The 21055-nt window shown below is 46.3% G+C and overlaps 1 protein-coding gene across 1 annotated transcript in view; it reads left to right on the top strand.

The window, feature by feature from the left end:
• LOC144279951 (IgGFc-binding protein-like) overlaps positions 1-21055 on the top strand; it is a 67016-nt gene that overhangs the window by 1909 nt on the left and 44052 nt on the right. Inside the window, exons 3-14 of the mRNA XM_077841656.1 lie at positions 221-819; positions 3366-3930; positions 4464-4572; positions 7867-8176; positions 8679-8965; positions 10134-10399; positions 10614-11212; positions 12058-12622; positions 13622-14220; positions 14535-15099; positions 16039-16238; positions 19451-19737. Coding sequence (XP_077697782.1) covers positions 221-819; positions 3366-3930; positions 4464-4572; positions 7867-8176; positions 8679-8965; positions 10134-10399; positions 10614-11212; positions 12058-12622; positions 13622-14220; positions 14535-15099; positions 16039-16238; positions 19451-19737 — 4951 coding nt within the window. The remainder of the gene's footprint in view (positions 1-220; positions 820-3365; positions 3931-4463; positions 4573-7866; positions 8177-8678; positions 8966-10133; positions 10400-10613; positions 11213-12057; positions 12623-13621; positions 14221-14534; positions 15100-16038; positions 16239-19450; positions 19738-21055) is intronic.

Genomic DNA, 21055 nt, shown 5'->3' with positions numbered 1-21055 from the left:
GAGCACAAATCCCACTTGGGATTCCTGCTCCAAGTCGCTCAGGTACATTTCAAAATTCCAAACAATATGAAAATATTTTTTTCACACAACTATTTATCCTAATCTCTCATTTTCATGTCTTATTATCCCTAGTTTCATTCCTTCCCTTGGGTTTACTGCCTGGAAGGATTCCCTGGAGCATTCCTTCTGTATTTAACACTGCTCTTCATGTCCCTTTCAGAGTTAACCTGCCCCCGCAACAGCCACTATGAGCTCTGTGGACCTTCCTGCCCGGCCTCTTGTGCCCACCCAGCTGTGCCCTCCCGCTGCCGGACTGCGTGTGAAGAAGGGTGCCAGTGTGACCCTGGCTTTGTGCGGAGTGGCACTGACTGTGTGCCTCCAGAGCAGTGCGGCTGCACCCACAATGGCAGATACCACCTGGCAGGGGAAAGCTTCTGGGAAGGAGAAAATTGCCGGAGATTGTGCAGATGTGACGGCTCCTCCCACGCTGTCCAGTGCTCCCGCTCTGCCTGTGCCCCTGGGGAATTCTGTGGCACTCGAAAGGGGGCTTATGGGTGCCATGAGCGAACCAACGGCATCTGCTGGGCGTCTGGTCTGCCCCATTACACTACGTTTGATGGGAAGCAATACAATTCCCAGGGCACCTGCAAATATGTGTTTGCTGAACTGTGTGGGGATTCAAAGTCCTTACCCTTCTTCAGAGTGGAAGTGAAGAACGGAAACCTGCCCCATGTTCCTGTGCCTGTGACCTCGGAGGTCTTTGTCCTTGTGAACAAGACTGAGATCCATCTTCAGAGAGGGCAGCAGGGGACAGTCAAGGTAATTCACTGGGAAAGTATTAAGTCAAAGAACTTAAGTTGGAAAAAAAATCATTTCCCAGATTTTTTTTCCACCTTCCCCCAATAAACCAGTCACTGCAACACTGCAATTTTTGCTCTACACTAGTCCAGTTTAAAGGCAGCTTATAACTAAAACCCCCAAGTAAGAGGACAGTATGGGTATAATGTCGAGCTGCAAACCAGATGATAGGTTTCTCCCTAAATTCCTCACCCATGTTCACATATGCACACCACAGACTTTATGTGCGCACTGCTCATAGAATCATAGGACTGGAAGGGACCTTGAGAGGTCACCTTGTCCAGTCCCCTGCACTCATGGCAAGACTAAGTATTATTTAGACCATCTCTGACAGGTGTTTGTCTAACCTGCTCTTAAAAATCTCCAAGGATGGAGATTCCACAACCTCCCTAGGCAATTTATTCCAGTGCTTAACCACCCTGACAGTTAGGAAGTTTTTCATAATGTTCAACTGAACCCCATCCCGCTTGCTGTATTTTAAGCCTATTGCTTCTTGTCCTATCCTCAGTGGTTAAGGAGAACAATTTTTCTCGTACCTCCTTGTAACAACCTTTTATGTACTTGAAAACTGTTATCATGTCCCCTCTCACTCTTCTCTTCTTCAGACTAAACAAACCCATATTTTCAATCTTCCCTCATTGGTCATATTTTCTAGATCTTTAATAATTTTCGTTGCTCTTCTCTGGACTTCAGTTTGTTCACACCTTTCCTGAAATGCGGCGCCCAGAAGTGGACACAATACTTCACTTAAGGCCTAATCAGTGTGGAGTAGAGCGCAAGAATTACCTCTCATGGCTTGTTTACAACACTCCTCCTAATACATCCCAGAACGATGTTCGCTTTTTTTGCAACAGTGTTACACTGTTGACTCATATTTAGCTTGTGACCCACCATGATTAGAGCCCTACCAAATTCTCAGTCCATTCACGGTCATTGGATTTTAAAAATCATAAAGTTCATGATTTCAGCTATTTAAATCTGAGATTTCATGATGCTGTAATCGTAGGGGTCCTGACTGAAAAAGGAGTTGTGGGGTGGGGGTCGCAAGGTGTTTGTAAGGGGTGTGGCGGAACTGCTACCCTTACTCCTGTGCTGCTGCTGAAGACCAGCAGTCGCTGGCTGGGAGCCTGGCTCTGAAGGCAGAGCCATCGCCAGCAGCAGCGGAGAAGTAGGGATGCCATGGTGCGGCATTGCCATGCTTACTCCTGCGCTGCTGATGGCGGGGCCCTGCCTGCAGAGCTGGGCGCCTGGCCAACAGCTGCCCCTCTCTGGCCGCCCAGCTCTGAAGGCAGCGCAGAAGTAAGTGTGGCAATACCGCAATCCCCTCTTGCGACACCCCCCCCCCCACACCAACTCCCTTTTGGGTCAGGCCCCCCAATTAGAGAAATGTGAAATCTGTATACTATAGGGTAAAAGCAAACAGAAGACCAGATTTCATGGGGGGAGACATTTGCACTGTTGTTCGGTCAACAGCAGTCTGAAGAAAACATAACTGGTTTGTGGTTATTACATGTTTTGATTGATCATGATCACCTACCCATGTGTCTTGCTTTGATTTCCATGTGTTTTGAGATTGCTGTTCTGGGGTGCATCAGAGCATAATGCTCTTACCATTTTTGTTGCTCTCCTGTGGACTCTCTCCAATTTGTTCACATCTTTTAAAAATCTTTACCTCACATCTCACATCTTTAGCTTATTAGACCCAACAAATCCTGCATCTTGGCAGGAGTTAGACTAGATGACCCTTGCGGTCCCTTCTAACACTATGGTTCCACCCCAGCAAAGGGGGGATTTGATAGCAGCCTTCAACTACCTGAAGGGGGGTTCCAAAGAGGATGGAGCTCAGCTGTTCTCAGTGGTGGAAGATGACAGAACAAGAAGCAATGGTCTCAAGTTGCAGTGGGGGAGGTCTCGGTTAGATATCAGGAAACACCATTTCACTAGGAGGGTGGTAAAGCCCTGGAATGGGTTACCTAGGGAGGTGGTGGAATCTCCATCCTTAGAGCTTTTTAAAGCCTAGCTTGACAAGGCCCTGGCTGAGATGATTTAGCATCTTGATCAGCTCTGTAAGTAGAGAGAAGATCTCTGAGTTTTTCTTTAAGCCAGCAGACAAAAGAATGACAGAATTCAGGGGCTGAAAGTTGAAGTTAGTATAATTCAAATTGCAGATGAGAGAAAACGTTTTGGAAAGGAAGCATTGTCACAGTGAGAGCAATTAACTATGGGAACAGCTTCCCAAGAGAAGTGGTTGATTTATTCTCACTTGGAGTATTCCTATGGAGATTCGTATCTTTCGAAAGGACATATAGTTCAGCCACAAGATATTGGGCTCTCTGGTATCATTTATGTAGTAGAGAAGAATAATTCCCTCCACTGCAGGAATTACTGAGTGAAGTTTTCTGGCTTGGGTCATGCAAGGGACTCAGAGTAAATGATCAGAATGGTCCCTATCTATGACTGCATAAATTCCTGCACTGATCTCTTTGGTGCTATTTTCCCTCACTCAGATTGATGGGGTGACTCTGACTCTCCCGGTGCATCTCAAGAGAAGAGGAATCGTCGTTTATCAGGATGGGTTTCATACAATTGTGCAAGCCGACTCTGGTCTGAGTGTGAGCTATGACCTGGCCCACAGCCTCTTTGTCAGCCTCCCCCCTGAGTACCGAGGCCAGACCTGCGGGCTGTGCGTGAACCTCAATGGAGCGGCTGAGGATGATTTTGTGATGCAGAACGTCTCCCATGGGAAGGATGCCTTCCACTTGGCTTTGGCTGGGAAGTCTGAGGATGTCCCTGGCTGTGACGACGGCTGCCCTGATTCCTGCCCTTTGTGTGAAGATGAGGAAAGTCTGGTGCAGTCCAAGTCCCGGTGCTGGGTGATCCAGGACCCTGATGGGCCGTTCTCCGCTTGCCACTCCCAGATTGACCCAGGCCACTATCTGTCTGATTGCATCTTTGACCTGTGTGTGTCAGGAGGGGAGAGCAGTGCCCTGTGCGAGTCCGTTCAGACATACGCAGCCGCCTGTCAGAGAGCGAATGTCACCATCTCACCTTGGAGGAATGAGTCTTTCTGTGGTAAGGCAGCACTGTGTAACTGTGCTACTGAACTGTGTGCTGGTGGTGGTCTGACTTTCCTTACGTGATGCTCTATATCAGATTACATGAATATTTGCAGCAGGAACTCAAATTCCATTGTTATCCAGTTCCCAGTTCACATCTGCCAAAGGGATTGTAGACATGTCAAAGACAAGGTCTGAGTTATATTCCACAGAAGGAGAAGATCAGCCAGGTCTAGGGTGTCACTCTCTTTCCAGGGTGAATTCAGAGCCATCAAAGTAAAGGACCCATAGTCTTCTGTGTTAGGTTTTCTTGTCCTTCATTATTATTTTGAAGAGGAATTTGAGACACATCAAGCCCAAAGCCCTCACTAGTAACAGTGGAAGTGTAAGATACAGTCATGCCAAAGTTTCATACCTGTCCAAATCTCTGAACAACTTTCCTCTTCCAATTTTCACAGATCCTCGCTGCCCAGCAAACAGTCACTACAAGCTTTGTGAGCGCCCCTGTCGGGACCTATGTGCAGGCTCCTTTCTTGAAAATCACTGCAGCTCCCTGTGTTCTGAAGGGTGTTTCTGTAATGACGGGTACCTGTGGAGTGGGGATCAGTGTGTCCTGCCAGGGCATTGTGGTTGTGAGCACGACGGACACTACTATGGGGTGAGTTTCCACTTTTCTCTCAGACCTGACAACTCAGGACAGTGAAAAGACAGTATGAGAGAGAATCTGATTTGCTTTAGTCAAGGACTGAAGAATCTGATTGGTTTTTTTCTAGTGTATGTTCCCTGGAAAAGAACTGGAACCATCTATCTATCTATCTATCTATCTATCTATCTATCTATCTATCTATCTATCTATCTATCTATCTATCTATCTATCTATCTATCTATCTTTGTTTTCTCTTCCTTTCAAGGAGATCAGAATATTAATCATAGATATGTAGTGCTGGAAGGGTCCATTAGATGTCATCAGGGCCAGCCCCCTTCACTGAGGAAGGACCAAGTAGACCTTAGACAAGTCCAGCCCCTGGGCTGAGGCAGGACCAAGTAAGCCTAGACCAGCTCTGACAGGTGTTTGTCCAACTTATTCTTAAAAACCTCCAATGATGGAGATTCCACAGCCTCCCTTGGAACCTGTTCCTCTGCTTAACTACCTTAATAGAGAAAAAGTTTTTCGTAATATCTTACCTTAATCTCCCTTGCTACCATTTTAAGCCCATTACATCTTGTCCTACCTTCAGTGGATATGGAGAACAATTATCATTGTCTTCTCTATAACAGCCTTTAACATATTTGAAGACTGTTATCAGGTCCCTATTCAGATTTCTCTTCTCAAGACAAAACGTAGCCAGTTTTTTCACCTTTCCTCACAGGTCAGGTTTTCTAAACCTTTTGTAATTTTTGTTGCTTTCCTTTCAATTTTCTCCAGTTTGTCCACATCTTTCCTAAAGTGTGGTGCCCAAAATGGCACACAGTTCTCTACCTGAGGTCTCTCTGGTGCTGAGTAGAGTGGGACGGTTACCTCCTGTGCCTTTCATACGACCCTCTTGTTAATAAACCCCACAATTATATTCGCTTTTTCGTAACTGCATCACATTGTTGACTCATATTCAATTTGTAACCCACTATTACCCTAAAACCCTTTTCAGCCACATGACCACCTCACCAGTTATTCCCCATTTTGTAGTTGTGACTCTGATTTTTCCTTCCTAAGCAAAGAACTTTGCACTTGTCTTTATAGAATTTCATCCTGTTGAATTCAGACAAATTCCCCAATTTGTTATGGTCATTTTGAATTCTAATCCTGTTGTCCAAAGTGTTTGCAACCCCTCCCAGCTTGGTGGCATCTGCACATTTTATAAGCATACTCTGCTTCCCCCATGAGACCCCCCTAGGTATGCCCTCCCAGCCTGACCGTAAACCATTGATAACTGCTCTTTGAGAATGGTGTACCAATGAGCTGTGCACCCACCGAACGTAATTTCATCTAGTCCACATTTCCCTAGTTTGCTTCTGGGAATGTCATGTGGGACTGTGTCAAAAGCCTGACTGAAATCAAGGTATATTCCATCTACCGCTTCCCCGCCATCCCCGCCAGTAACCCTGTCAAAGAAGGAAATTAGGTTGGTTTGGCATGTTTTGTTCCTTGCAAATCCATGCTGGCTATTCCTTATAACCCTATTATACTCTAGGTATATAAAAATTGGTTGTTTAATATTTTTTTCCAGAATCTTTCCAGCTATTGAAATTAGGCTGACTGGGCTATACTTCCCTAGGTTCTTTTTGTTCCCTTTTTAAAAGATAGTTTCTATGTTTTCCCTTCTCCAGTTCTCTGGGATCTCACTCGTCCTCTATGAGTTGTTGAAGATAATTGCTAAAGGTTCCAAGATTGCTTCCACAGGTTCCTTAAGTACCTGAGGATGAAGTTAATCAGGCCTTGCCGACTTGAATACATCTAACTTAGTTAAATATGCTTTAAACTGTTCTTTCCCTATTTTGGCTTGTGTTCCTTCCCTCTTGTTAATGTTAGTTGTGGTGAGTCACCATTAACTTTTGGTGAAGACTGAAGCAAAATAGGCATTAAACACCTCAGCCTTCTTGATATCATGAGTTTTTAGCTCTCCTTCCCCACTAAGTAGAGGACCTAAGCTTTCCTTCGTCTTTCTCTTGCTTCTAATGTATTTCAGAAACCTCTTTTTATTGCCTTTTATGTCCCTTACTAGGTGTAACTCATTTTGTGCCATAGGGCATGTCTACACAACAAAATTAAGTCAACCTAACATATGTCAGCATATAGCCACTGCAGTAATTGCATCACTTGTGCATGTCTACACTATGCGCCTTCTGTCAGTGGTGTGTGCCCTCACCAGGAGCACTTGCACCGATTGAACTGCCAGTGTGGGGCATTGTGGGATGGCTTCTGATGGCTGGGATGATTTAATTGAGATTGGTCCTGCTTTGAGCAGGAGGTTGTATTAGATGACCTCCTGAGGTCTCTTCCAACCCTGATCTTCTATGATTCTGTGATTCTATGTAAGCCAGCAACAGTCAATATAAGCAATGAAGTGTCTACGTTGACACTACGTCAGCCAACTACATTGACATTGACTTTATGCCTCTCATGGAAGCGGGGTTATTAAGTTGGAGTAGCAGACGGTCAAATAAATTGGTTAGTCTCTAAGGTGCCACAAGTCCTCCTTTTCTTTTTGCGAATACAGACTAACACGGCTGTTACTCTGAAATTGGCGGGAGTGAAATTTTAGCGTAGACACGTGGAGTTAGGTTGATGTAAACTGCCTTGCATCGACCTAATTCTGTAGTGTAGTCCAGGGCTTAGCTTTTCTGATTTTGTCCCTATGCTTGTGCTATTCGTTTGTACTCCTCTTTAGCAATTAGTCCATTTTTCCACTTTTTACAGGATTCCTGTCTGATTTTCAGGTCATTAAAGAGCTGCCAATGAAGCCATATTGGCCTCTTAGTATTCTTCCTGTCTTTCCTTCGAATCAGGATAATTTGCAATTATGCGTTTAATATTGTCCCTTGACAAACTGCCAACTCCCTCTCTCTCTCTCTCTCTCTTTTTTGAAGTTCATTGTCCTTATTCTGCTACATTCACCTTTCTTTCCTTAGAATCATGAAATCTAGTATGATTTTCATCATTACTTTTGCCCAAATTGCCTTCCACATTCAGATTCATTACCAATTCCTTCTTGTTGGTCAGAATCACATATAAAATGTCTCTTGCCGAGAATTGGGGCTTGTTTCTTTTTTGTGTCTCATTTCTCAGATTTTCTTAATGTGTTTGTTACAATATTTTGATGATATTTTGATTTCTTCTCCCCCTTCTCTCTCTCTCTCTTTCTCCATCCCAGGTTGGAGATTTTGTCTGGCTCGCTGATTGCACCCAAAGGTGCAGCTGTGACTCCTCTGCTACTTTCCGGTGTGTTCCCGCTAGCTGTAACCCCGGCCAGCGGTGTGCTGTGAAGGACGGGAAGTTGGGCTGCCAGAGCCAGCTGACCACCTGCACGGTGACAGGGGACCCTCACTACTTCACCTTCGATGGGGCGGTGGCCCATTTCCAGGGCACGTGCGCCTACGAGATCTCGCACACCTGCAACTCCTCCCTCGACTTCTCCTTCCGGGTGGTGGCCGCAAACAGGAATTTCCGGAATCCCCGGGTCTCCTTCATTTACCGAGTGGAACTTTGGCTCAGAACTGGCCATTTTCATTCCCATGTTGTTCTGGAGCGAGGCAAAGATGTCCTGGTGAGTTGAGCACATTATCAGAAAGGGGCAGAGAAGAAATAGACACAACTGGAAGGAGAATCTAATAGTGGCAAGGTGACTAGGTGAATTCCATAGCTAATCAGAGGGGGGATTGCTATTCTTGTATGTTACAGAGAACCTCAATAGTGGCTTTTCTGTGAGTTCCTATGCTTCTGAGCTCTGTGCTGGAGTTGTGCTTTTGTGATCCCGGCTCCATGTAAACTTGCTGAGACTCCTTTCCTAAGAGTCCTGCTTAGCTGGGCATTATAGCTGCTCTCAGCTCCTGCTCAGCTGAGTGTGGTGAGGTTCGAGGTATCATGTAATTGAGCTGCAGAGCAGCTCCCTGTATAACGTCTCTGTGAATCACAGGATGCGCGCTTCCATGGCAGGTATCTTGGTGCCATGCTGCTGTGGAAGGCGATTCCCTTTGTGATCCCTTGTGAACAGAGGTATTAGCCAGTCAGGATAGGACTCCTTAGTCACAGACAATTGTTTGTTACAGGTTGATAGTGTGAAGACTCCTTTACCAGCTCAGCTGGGACCCGTGGCCAACATCACAAGGGTGAAGAACATGGTGACTCTAAAAGCAAAGGCCAACCTGGAGATCCAGTTTAATGGCCACCATGCCTTGTTTGTCCGTGTGGGCCTGGAGTATCGGGAGCAGCTGTGTGGGATGTGTGGGAACTTCAATGGGGATCACAGGGATGATATAATCCTGCCCAATGGGGAGAGAGCTTCGAACGACGCAGAGTTTGGGAATGCCTGGACCTCTGACATCAGCCCCTCAAGGTGTGTTTGTTATCTATTGATCTTCCCTTCTTTGTCGGTGAATGCCTGTTTCCATGGCCACATCTGTCCTTCTCCCTACACTCTGTTGCTTTAGGAGTATGTCTACAATGCAAAAGAAACCCCATGGCAGTGAGCCTCAGAATCCAGAGGGGAGGATTTTAGAGCCCAGACTCCAGCCCAAGCAGGAAAAATGTCTACACTGCTATTTTTAGTCCCATAATGCAAGCCCCATGGGCTTGAGTTAATTGATCTGGGCTCTAAGACTTGCTGCTGTGGAATCAGGGCTTAATTTGTGCCAGGGCTTACCAGAGCTGAGCCCTGGCACCTCTAGGCTGGGCAGTTCATAGCTTCCTGGATCAGTTATGAATGTAACAAGTTGCTTGAGCCCCGGCACCTTGTTCATTGCAAATTAAGCACTGTACAGAATGATCTGGATCACATGGTAAGTTGGATGCAAGCCAACAGTATGCATTTTAATATGGCCAAATGTAAAATTATGCATCCAGGACCAATGAGTGTCAGCCGTACTTCTGGGGGAGGGACTCTGTCCCGGGAAGCAGTGAGTGTAAGGGTGTGTCTTCACTACCGACGTTACAGTGCTGCTGCCACGAAAGCACTTTAGCATGGCCGTGTAGTCGCAGCTCCAGCACTGGCCGAGAGCTCTCCCAGCAAAGGGGGGATTTGATAGCAGCCTTCAGCTGCCTGAAGGGAGGCTCCAAAGAGGATGGAGCTCGGCTGTTCTCAGTGGCGGCAGATGACAGAACAAGGAGCAATGGTCTCAAGTTGCAGTGGGGGAGGTCTAGGTTGGATATCAGGAAACACTATTTCACTAGGAGGGTGGTGAAGCACTGGAATGGGTTCCCTAGGGAGGTGGTGGAATCTCCATCCTTTGAGGTTTTTAAGGTCAGGCTTGACAAAGCCCTGGCTGGGATGATTTAATTGAGGTTGGTCCTGCTTTGAGCAGGGGCTCGGACTAGATGACCTCCTGAGGTCCCTTCCAACCCTGACAGTCTATGCTTCTATGAGAGTGGGGAAGGAAGAATTTCTGTAATAAGCCTTGAGCCATGTCAGAAATTGGTTTGTACATAGACACATGTTCTGACTCTTTAAAAAGATGCCTCTGGTAAAAGAAATAACCCTGTAACTGGTATTCGCATGACACTTTCAGGTGTAAGAATGACACTGGCAACACAGAGGCATGTACAAAATTGAATGAGTTCCAGCAGCTGTGTGGGATCCTAACGAATCGCTCCGGGCCTTTTTCTGAGTGTCACTGGCATGAGAGTCCAGCCCCTTACTATGAGTCCTGTGTCTACGACCTCTGCCAGTACGGACTGGGCAATCACATGCTGTGTGCCGCGGTCGAATCCTACGATGAGATGTGTGCTTTTCACGGTGTGAAAGTAGCACAGTGGAGGCAAGGGTTGCGCTGTGGTAAGCAACAGGGGGTCTTTTGTTTTCCTCTAAGTTCATAGAGCCCTCAAGGTGAATTGAGAAGTTATGCCATTGAAGAAATCATCAAAGAAGCTCCTCTTGGATACTCAATAGTGAAAAGAATCTTAGTGTTTGTGGAAAATTTTCAACTTGTTTGTAAAACACTCTCAGCACCGGTATGTACAGGTGACTCTTCATCCCTTTTCTTCCCTAGGTGTCACCTGCCCAGCCAACACCTATTTTGACTTCTGTGGCCCTCCCTGCCCTGCCTCTTGCATCAGCCTGAATTCATCCATCCAATGCACAAAGCCCTGCGTGGCGGGATGCTTCTGCAGGGAAGGGTACGCTCTGGACGCTGGACGCTGTGTGCCTGTGAGCCGGTGCGGCTGCATGTTGAATGGTCAGTATCACCAGCTGGGAGAGGAGGTGATCCTGACAGACACCTGCCGCAGGAAATGCAGCTGCCGGCAGCCTGCCCAGCCCATGCAGTGCCAGGATCATGCCTGTGGGGCTCTGGAGATATGTAAAGTTGTGGATGGCAGCCGAGGCTGCTATCCTGTAAAATTTGGCACCCTGTTGGTGTTTGGACACCCCCACTATCACATTTTTGATGGACTTGCTTTTGACTCTAAAGGAACCTGCAAATACACTCTGAGCAAGTACTGTGGCCCCCCTGGGAATCTCCCTGACTTCACTGTCAAAGTGGAAAATGAGCACAGGGGCTCCATCACGGCGTCCTGGACACGCCTGGTGGAGCTGGATGTCTACAGGGAGCATATTGCTGTAGCAGTGGGACAGTATGGCCAAGTGCAGGTGAGAGCTTGAATTTAATTTTTTTCCAACTGCTCTTGATGATGAGAGGGGGGCTCAGCAATTAGGGAGGGACCCTGAAAATGTTAAGTGTTACCCCTGTAGTGTCCTGCATCATCGCCCATCTTTTCCCACCCATTTCCCTGTCCCCCATGGGCATGCTGCCTCTCTCTCTCTCTTTCTCTGTAGGTGAGTATGACACTTCCAATGCTAGGAAGGATAGGGATGTGAAGGCCGGTCCTCTGCCTTTCACCTCATCAGCTGGGACACTCTTCCCCAAGTCAGTGTATCCCCTATACTTTCCCCTGCCCCTCTACCAGCACCGGTGCAATCGGCTGACCTTAGGAACCAATGGGTGGATTTTCAGAGGGACGGAGCACTTGCAGCTGCTGTCAGCTTCCATGGGGGCTGGAGATGCTTAGCATCCCTGAAAATCAAGCCACAGAACAGAGAAGCTTGGAACGTTCTCCCCTGTACAAAGAACATGCATTGCAAAGGGGCAGCTTGTGTCTCTCCAGCAGCCTAAAATCAAACCTCTGCAATGAGGGTGCACCCTGGCATGTGGTACCAACGTGCAGGGACTGGCATTCAGGGTGGGCAGAGACCTTGTTTTTAAAAGGCGAGAGGGGATGGGTAGGGACTGCAGAAGCAAAGAAGAGAGGGGTTGTAGAACACCATATGAATAGATTGAGAGTTGTACGTACATCACACCGGCATACACCAACACATTTTGAAGCAAAGGATGGTAAAGCTGATGCTAGAAGGGGCTAAGAAAGGAGATTATTATTTGCAAACATGATGCTGATTCTTCAGAACTTTTCCTGGTCATGCTGAATTCTTCCCCTTAGGTGAATGGATCCCTGGTCAATCTGCCCCTTGTCCTAGCATCAGGTAAACTCTATGCCTATTACAGCGGCTCATCTGTCATAATCCAGACAGAATTTGGCCTCTCTGTATCCTATGACTGGTCCCACTATGTGACGATTACTATACCTGAGATTTACTCTGGGCTGGTCTGCGGGCTCGGAGGAGACTTCAATGGGAACCAAAGCAATGATTTCAGGATGCCCAATGGATCTATGGCTCCGGACCTTGTCTCTTTTGTGAATAGCTGGAAGGATGTCGATTCCCCTTTCCATTGCACAGCTGTTGGTCCACAAACTGAATGCAACAAAGGAGCTAAAAACAAGTACAGAGTTCAGAGCTACTGTGGGGTCATAACAGACATGGAAGGACCTTTCAAACGTTGTAGCAACCTTACTAATGCTCAGATGTTCCTGGAGAGCTGTGTGCATGATCTCTGTGCCACCAAAGGCAGCCACAAAACGCTCTGCGATACGCTTCGGAGTTATGCTGTGCATTGCCAAAGTCACGGCATCGCCATACAACCATGGAGACAGCTGGCTGGGTGTGGTAAGCCACTGATTTCAGGAGAGCCTTCGTTAATGGTAACCCACAAATTTCTCACATTTTTTTTAAATCACTCAACCATCGGGCATGGGAACACTGAGTAGATTCTCCACTGATTTGCACCTTGTGCAGCCTTTGTGCACGTTGGGGAGTCAACACTCTTTTTGTGATGGGATAACATTTTAAAGCCTTTTAACTCTCCGATCATACGGGTGTAAATGACCATACAATATGTACAGCACCAGAGAATAAGAACTTCTCTGTCTTTTTTTTTTTTACCTACTGTGAATAATGATAGCACTTAGACTATAATGGGCAGTTAAAATCTTCTTTTCTGGTTAGCTGTAATAGAGTATATTGACATTCCAGATATAGAGCGGAGTTCGGTTTCCTCAATTCCAATTATGGTGTCCCAAGCACCCCAGAAAGCAATGAGCTAGATAGTCACTATGCATTAACTATATAGAGAAGTGCAGCAGATATTGTTCTCCCAGGAATGGTATGTACACAGCCTCAGACATTAGAAATAATTTTTATTGAATGAGAAAATTTTAGCCAGGACACTGCTACTCTGTTTGAAAATGCCAAGGGATTTTTAAGTGTCTCCGGAACAGCGACCAGATTTAGACAGAAGGGGCTCTATTTTCAACAACTTTAATAGAATAGCATTCTCTATAAATACTGCACTGCAGGATTCTCAGGGATTTTCTGCCAATGTGACGGCGTTGGACTTTCTGTGAAACCTATGGTCCAGCCAACAGTGCTAGCCACAGAGGTGTAATAACACACTTGTATCACTTAGTAAGTATATTAATTATGGAAAACGTGATTTTGTAACAGAATACAAAACCTGAATATCAAGAAATACACATTACAAAGGAATATTCATTTTTGGCTCTTTCCTACTTCATTTTTATTTCTTTTATGATGTTTCCTGCCTGGGAGGATTCCCTGCAGCGTTCCTTCTGTATTTCTAACCACAGTTCTTAATCTCCCTTTCAGAATTAACCTGCCCCCGCAACAGCCACTATGAGCTCTGTGGACCTTCCTGCCCAGCCTCTTGTGCCCACCCAGCTGTGCCCTCCCGCTGCCGGACTGCGTGTGAAGAAGGGTGCCAGTGTGACCCTGGCTTTGTGCGGAGTGGCACTGACTGTGTGCCTCCAGAGCAGTGCGGCTGCACCCACAATGGCAGATACCACCTGGCAGGGGAAAGCTTCTGGGAAGGAGAAAATTGCCGGAGATTGTGCAGATGTGACGGCTCCTCCCACGCTGTCCAGTGCTCCCGCTCTGCCTGTGCCCCTGGGGAATTCTGTGGCACTCGAAAGGGGGCTTATGGGTGCCATGAGCGAACCAACGGCATCTGCTGGGTGTCTGGTCTGCCCCATTACACTACGTTTGATGGGAAGCGATACGATTTCCAGGGCACCTGCAAATATGTGTTTGCTGAACTGTGTAGGACATCAAAGTCCTTATCCTTCTTCAGAGTGGAAGTGAAGAACGGAAACCTGCCCCATGTTCCTGTGGCTGTGACCTCGGAGGTGTTTGTCCTTGTGAACAAGACTGAGATCCATCTGCAGAGAGGGCAGCAGGGGACAGTCAAGGTAATTCCATGGGGCTAGTGCTCTCTGGGAAACCAGATAAGTTAGTGATAGAGGTTGCTAGCTTATCTATTCAATTACTTTCCCCCATCCCAGTCAGTGCAGAAGTATTTATTGTCATCTACCCTCCACTGCCTTGTTTTGGAACAATAAGTATAGAAGGTTAGTATCAAGCCATTCAAACAGACCATTGTTGTTTTTTGTTTTCCCTCATTTCCTCAACCACCTGTAGGCCTTCCTCATCTGAATGTGGCCTTGAACTGTCTGCAGGATTAATTCCCAGGAATAATCTCTTTGCTGCTATTTCTCTCAATCAGATTGATGGGGTCACTGCAACCCTCCCAGTGAGTGTCAATGCAGGCGAAATCATCATTTATCAGGCTGGACAGTACACGGTAGTGAAAACAGAGTTTGGGATGAGTGTGAGCTACGACCTGGCCCACAGCCTCTTTGTCACCCTGCCCCCTGAGTACCAAGGCCAGACCTGTGGGCTGTGTGGGAACTTCAATGCTGTGGCTGAGGATGACTTTGTGACACGTAACGGCTCCCCAGGGAAGGATGCCTTCCACTTCGCTGCAGACTGGAAGTCGGAGAATGTCCCTGGCTGTGACGACGGCTGCTCTGATTCCTGCCCTGGGTGTGAAGAGGAGGAAAGTCTGGTGCAATCCAAGTCCCGGTGCTGGGTGATCCAGGATCCCGATGGGCCATTTGCCTCTTGCCACTCCCAGATTGATCCAGGCCCCTATCTGTCTGATTGCATCTTTGACCTGTGTGTGTCAGGAGGGGAGAGCAGTGTCCTGTGCCAGTCCATTCAGACATACGCAGCCGCCTGCCAGAGAGCAAATGTCACCATCTTACCTTGGAGGAGCGAGTCTTTCTGTGGTAAGTGACCACAATTTCCATGTAACTAAACAAATGTATTTTTGCCAGCTCAGACAGACAAATCAAACTCTGCCTCTGCCTTTTGCTCACAGCTTTACTTTGTTTTATGTCAGCTAAGTCTTGACCATTACTTTAGCTCTGGCAATAGGCCTCATACCGGGCCCCTGATACAAGGACTTATGTTTCAGGACCTCATCTTAGTACAACAACATCCTAATACAGAACACACACACAAAAAACTACGTTCCAACAACATTCAGGTTGCAAAGCCAAGCAGTGCAGGGTTTGGAAATGCCAGTACTAAGGTTGCCCCTGCAACCGCCATTCAGCCTCTTGTGCATAATGCTACAGACTGTATCTGAAGAGGAAGTTCTCAATCCAACCCTTATACAATAAATACTGTATGTATGTGTCATTGTATTCAGGCTTGTTTGCCAATCATCCACCCTCATACACAGTGGTAGGGAGGGGTCATCTCTTATATTTCTTCTTCCTCCGGACTTACACCAGGAGCTTCTATTAGAGTCATGTTCATGGAAGCACAGGATCAGTCTCCTGTGACTACAGAGCACGGACTCACCTTCCTGGGCAATTTCGGTTCTTCCCATCTTGCAGTTCTGGGTTTCTTTGTCGATTGGGTGTGGGCTGCTCTCCCCTTTAGACTGCACAGAGAAGCCTTCTAGCCTCTGAAACCCTCTTTTAAAGTGGGAATTTCAAAGGAACTAAGGGAGTTGGGGTTCAAATGCCACTGAAATTGAACTCTTTGAAGCCCACTTGAAAATCACTGTCTTAAAAAGTAAGGACCCTGTAGCCAAGTGAAAAGCAATGGGTTTGCTACTGTGAAATCTCTGTTTGAGTTTTCAATCCTGAGTTTTATTTGGATAATTCCAGCGATGTGCAGATAGTGACCCCAGGAACTTCCAATTCCCTCTTTTATAGCCCTTTCGTGCCCACCCCACAGTCACTATGAGCTCTGTGAGACTCACTACCAGGACCTGTGTGCTGGATCCTGGCTTCAGAAGTACTGTGGGCACACCTGCTCTGAAGGGTGTTTTTGTAATGACGGATACCTGTGGAGCGGGGATGAGTGTGTCCTGCCAGAGCACTGCGGCTGTGCGCACAACGGATACTACTACAAGGTGAGTTGATAGTTCACACTCTGACTAGACAACACGGGGGAATTTGGGTGCATTTGAACATACGGTAGAAAATCTGATTTCTTTTTTTCAGAGAGTAAAGAACCTGCTTTTCCATGAGCCCACACATTCCATGGGGAGTATTTGAGATACAGCTCATGAGGAAATGTTCTGTTTTCCAATGAAAAGTTTCAGTGAAAAATAAATGTTTTCATCATCAAAATTTTTCTTCAACAGTTTTGATGTTTTCAGCTTAAAGTCAAATTTTGGCTAAATATTGAAAAGTTTTGGTGTAAAACCAAATAGGTTCAGTTGCTGGCCAAAACCATTTGTTTTTCAGTTGCTGGAAACCAGATTATGTTCCCTGTTTTTTTTTCTCATGAAAATCTGAAGTTTTTCATCAAAATTGGACATTCCCCCAGAAATGTTTGTTGTTATGGAAAAGCCCTGTTATGTAAAAAGATAAAAATAAAAATTTTTCAAATGGAAAATTTCAGCCAGTTCTAATCTTGGTCCATGTCTCTTTGATCACTTTCTTTTCTCTCTGCTTTGCTAGAAAGCAAGAGGAGCTGACCAAACACAAAGAGCTCTAGTACCTTTTGGCCTGTCTTGGTTCTGAGATTTCCTCTGGGATTTGGTTAAGAGGTTGTGCTGGTGATGATGCTGATGATGAGGATCATTTATTTCTTCTGTCTCTCCATCCCAGGTTGGAGACCACGTCTGGTTCTCTGGTTGTACCCAAAGATGTAGCTGTGACTCCCAAGACCATTTCCGTTGCTTCCGAGCTAAATGCTACCCAGGCCAGCAGTGTACTGTGAAGAACAGCAAGCTGGGATGCCAGAGTCTCTTGACTACTTGTGTTGTAACAGGGGATCCTCACTACTTTACATTTGATGGGGCTGTGGCACATTTCCAAGGCATATGTGACTACGAGGTCTCCCACACCTGCAACTCCTCCTTGGACTTGTCTTTCCGTGTGGTGACCGCAAACAGGCATTTCCGGAATCCCCGGGTGTCTTTCGTTTACCGAGTGGAAATTTGGCTCAGCACTGGCAATTTTAATGCTAATATTGTCCTAGAGAGAGGCAAAGCTGTTCATGTGAGTTGACCTGTGTAATAATAATAATTAATAATAATAAATATTGTGTCTAGTGGTTTCACCATCGGTGTTTTAGAGGCAGAAGGATTCTTCTGTGTCTAAAATACAGAGAGAGACTTTTCTCCTCGATTTCTGTTTCCAGTTGTTTCAGGAGTCAGGCAATATCTGTTTCTTGTTGTGTGGGATTTTACTTCTGGTCCCTTCAATATTTTCAAGGGTGCAGTGATTGGGGGTGGATCAGTGTTTGGATATTCCACCTGAGGCATCAGAAGGAGCCTCCTTATCCAAGGGGAGGTGCTCAGCATTGTCTTAAGGTCAGGCCTTGTGAGGTATCACATTCAGTACCCCAAAATGGAGGAATTCTAAATGATTGGTAACTTCAAAATCTTGATCATCCTTTGACGGGTTACATCCCCCCCACTCTGGGATGCCGCCTGATATACTGGGGTACCACTGAGCTCGCCTGTTCGGCCAGCCTGGGCTTCCTGACAGTGTCCTGCTGAGCCAGGCCCTCAAGCCTCCTCCAGCACACACATAGGTAGGAACACACCCAGCTGCAGAAAGGCACAGACACTGAAATCAGCACTGCATGGGAAGGCTTCAGCCAGAGAGTTTCCCAGCACTCAGAGAACTGTGCAGTATAAGCTCATGAAATTTGCTCCTTCCCTCAATGTGGAGGAAGATATACACAGCTTCCTCCCTGCCCTCCCGCCCCCAGTTATGAATTCCACAAACTGGTTTGAGAGTAAACAAAACCAAGTTTATTAACTACAAAATATAGATTTTAAGTGATTCTAAGGGATAGCAAACAGATCAAAGCAGATTACCAAGCAAATTAAAAAAATCCACAATATTAAGCTTAAGATACTAAAAAAACTGGTTACAAGTTGTAGTTTCTCACCCTAGATGTTATTGGTTTAGACAGATTGGAGAGGTTCTTGCAAGCAAGCTGTTCTTGCTTGCAGCTTAAAACTCCAGGTATTTCTTTCACAGGACAGACACCTTCCCAGTCAGGGCTCAGTCCTCCCCTCCCCCGCCCCCGGCCTTTGTCTTTGTTTCTTAGATGTTCACAGCAGTCATCCTGGGCAGGGATCCAGTGAAGAAGGAAAGCTGATGATCTCACCCCCCCTGCCTTAAATAGGACTTACATATGGTGGGAATCCTTTGTCTTTCAGTGTGATTCCCACCCTCACACCTCACTCCCCAGTGGGAAAATACTGGTATTCTATGGAGGAGTCCAGTACCTGCTGACATGATCACATGACCCTGCAGTGTCAAAGCAGCCATGAGTCAAAGGCCCTTTGTAACATCCCAGGAAAGTGGGAGATTAACGTCTTCAAAGACCTATTGTTCCCCCTAATGGTCAATTGATTTGATTCCAGCTAACCAGCCAGGCTGACTGCATTTTGTCTGGTGGGTGTTCCCCATGTGCAATCACTTTTGTAGTACGGATTTATAGTCCATAATCCTAACTCTAGATACAAAAATGATACATGCATACAAGTAGGATAATCATATGCAGTAAATCGTAACCTTTCCAATGATATCTCACAAGACCCCTCTTGCATACAATACATCCTAGATATGCTATAATCATATTATAACAATATTTCTCTGAAGAATATGGGGCGTAGTGTCACAATCATCTCTGGTTGTAATAAGGAACAGAGGGCCTGATCCTGTCCTTAGTAACCCTGTTAGAGTCAGTGCACTTACTCTGGTGTAAAATCAGTCCACCTGAGGTCAGAGCAAGGCCCAGGGAAGGTGGGATAAGGGCTGGTGTAATGATCCTTCATCACTGTAAAATCCCCCTGCACTGGGGTGATTCTCTTGAGACTGTCTGCATTGGCCGATGGGCCATTTTGTGGCACAAATACGGTGCCACCCAGGATCCAGTTACTCTGTATTTCCTAGCCGTGTCATTGTTACAAGACTCTGAATGTGGATGGAGTTTGATGCCAGCCCAGAGATCTGTCAAACAGAATTTCATATACTATTTCCATGTGCTGGACGAAGACTGATAAAACCCTGTGTGCTTAGCTGATGCAGCAGCAGGTACCTGCTTAGAGAAGGCAAAGTGACTGGCTAGGAAACTAATTTTGCCTTTATGTCTCAGGTTAATGGGCTACGGACTCGCTTACCAGCAAATCTGGGAACGGTTGCCAAGGTCCTGAGACTGAAGAACATGCTAACAGTGAGAGCAAAGGGCAGCGTGGAGATCCAGTTTAATGGTGCCAGTAGCTTGTTTGTCCGTGTGGGCCCAGAGTATCAGAAGCAGCTATGTGGGATGTGTGGGAATTTCAATGGCAATCCCATGGATGATAAGGTCCTGCCCAGCGGGGAGAGAGCCAAGAACAACACACAGTTCGGGAACGCCTGGATTTCTGACACCAGCCCTCCAGGGTATGTTTATCCCCTAGCCACCTTTTTCTACAGAAAGGGAAAATACCAGCATCCTGACAGAGTCCTGAAGGGTTCCTGGAGGGGCTGGAAAATCTAAGAATAGCTCAGCAAGCTGGGATTTAATATTCAGGGCCGGGAGGTGGGGGTGGGGCTGGACCAGACCTGGGGACAGAGTGGGGTTGGGTAGCGCTCCCTTCCTGCCCCCTAGGGGCTGGACTGGGTCCTGCTGCACCCCCCTGAACATTCCTCCATGCCCCCCTTGGGGGTGCGACCCACGGTTTGGGGACCACGGGTCTCACTAGACAAGACAGACACAGGGCAGAGGAAAGGGGTTGAACACACAAGCAGAGTGGAAAATGTGATGTTAGCAAACAGCATGTTAATTCCATGGTTTTCTTGGGGGTATGGAGGTGGGTTTAGTTAGGAGGGGATTAGCTAAAAATGAAGGGAAGAGTGAGAGGGACAGGGCAGGGGAGGAGAAGTAGTAGGTGCAGGTGCGGGGTGAAGCTGAGGTGAAGACACCTTGAGGGTGCCAAAATTAAGTGATTGGGGAACAAAATGGCAAATGAAATTTAATGTGGATAAACGTAAAGTAATGCACATTGGGAAAAATAACCCTGACTATACATACAATATGATGGGGGTTAATTTAGCGACAACTGATCAGGAGAAAGATCTTGGAGTCATTGTGGATAGTTCTCTGAAGACGTCCACGCAGTGTGCAGTGCCAGTCAAAAAGCAAACGGGATGTTAGGAATCATTTAAAAAGGGATAGAGAATAAGACGGAGAATATCTTATTGCCCTAATATAAATCCATGGTACGCCCACAACTTGAATACTGTGTACAGATGTGGTCCCCTCATCTCAAAAAAGATATACTGGCATTAGAAAAGCTTCAGAGAAGGGCAACTAAAATGATTAGGGGTTTGGAACGGGTCCCATATGAGGAGAGATTAAAGAGGCTAGGACTTTTCAGCTTGGAAGAGAGGAGACTAAGAGGGAATATGATAGAGGTCTGTAAAATCATGAGTGGTGTGGAGAAAGTGAATAAGGAAAAGTTATTTACTTGTTCCCATAATATAAGAACTAGGGGCCACCAAATGAAATTAATGGGCAGCAGGTTCAAAACAAATAAAAGGAAGTTCTTCTTCACACAGCGCACAGTCAACTTGTGGAACTCCTTGCCTGAGGAGGTTGTGAAGACTAGGACTATAACAGGGTTTAAAAGAGAACTAGATAAATTAATGGAGCTTAAGTCCATTAATGGCTATTAGCCAGGATGGTAAGGAATGGTGTCCCTAACCTCTGTTTGTCAGA

Source organism: Eretmochelys imbricata, chromosome 24 (assembly GCF_965152235.1).
Source record: "Eretmochelys imbricata isolate rEreImb1 chromosome 24, rEreImb1.hap1, whole genome shotgun sequence".
In the NCBI taxonomy this organism is placed as follows: domain Eukaryota; kingdom Metazoa; phylum Chordata; order Testudines; family Cheloniidae; genus Eretmochelys; species Eretmochelys imbricata.
Note: the sequence above shows the minus strand (reverse complement) of the source record. Positions and strands in the feature narration are given on the sequence as shown.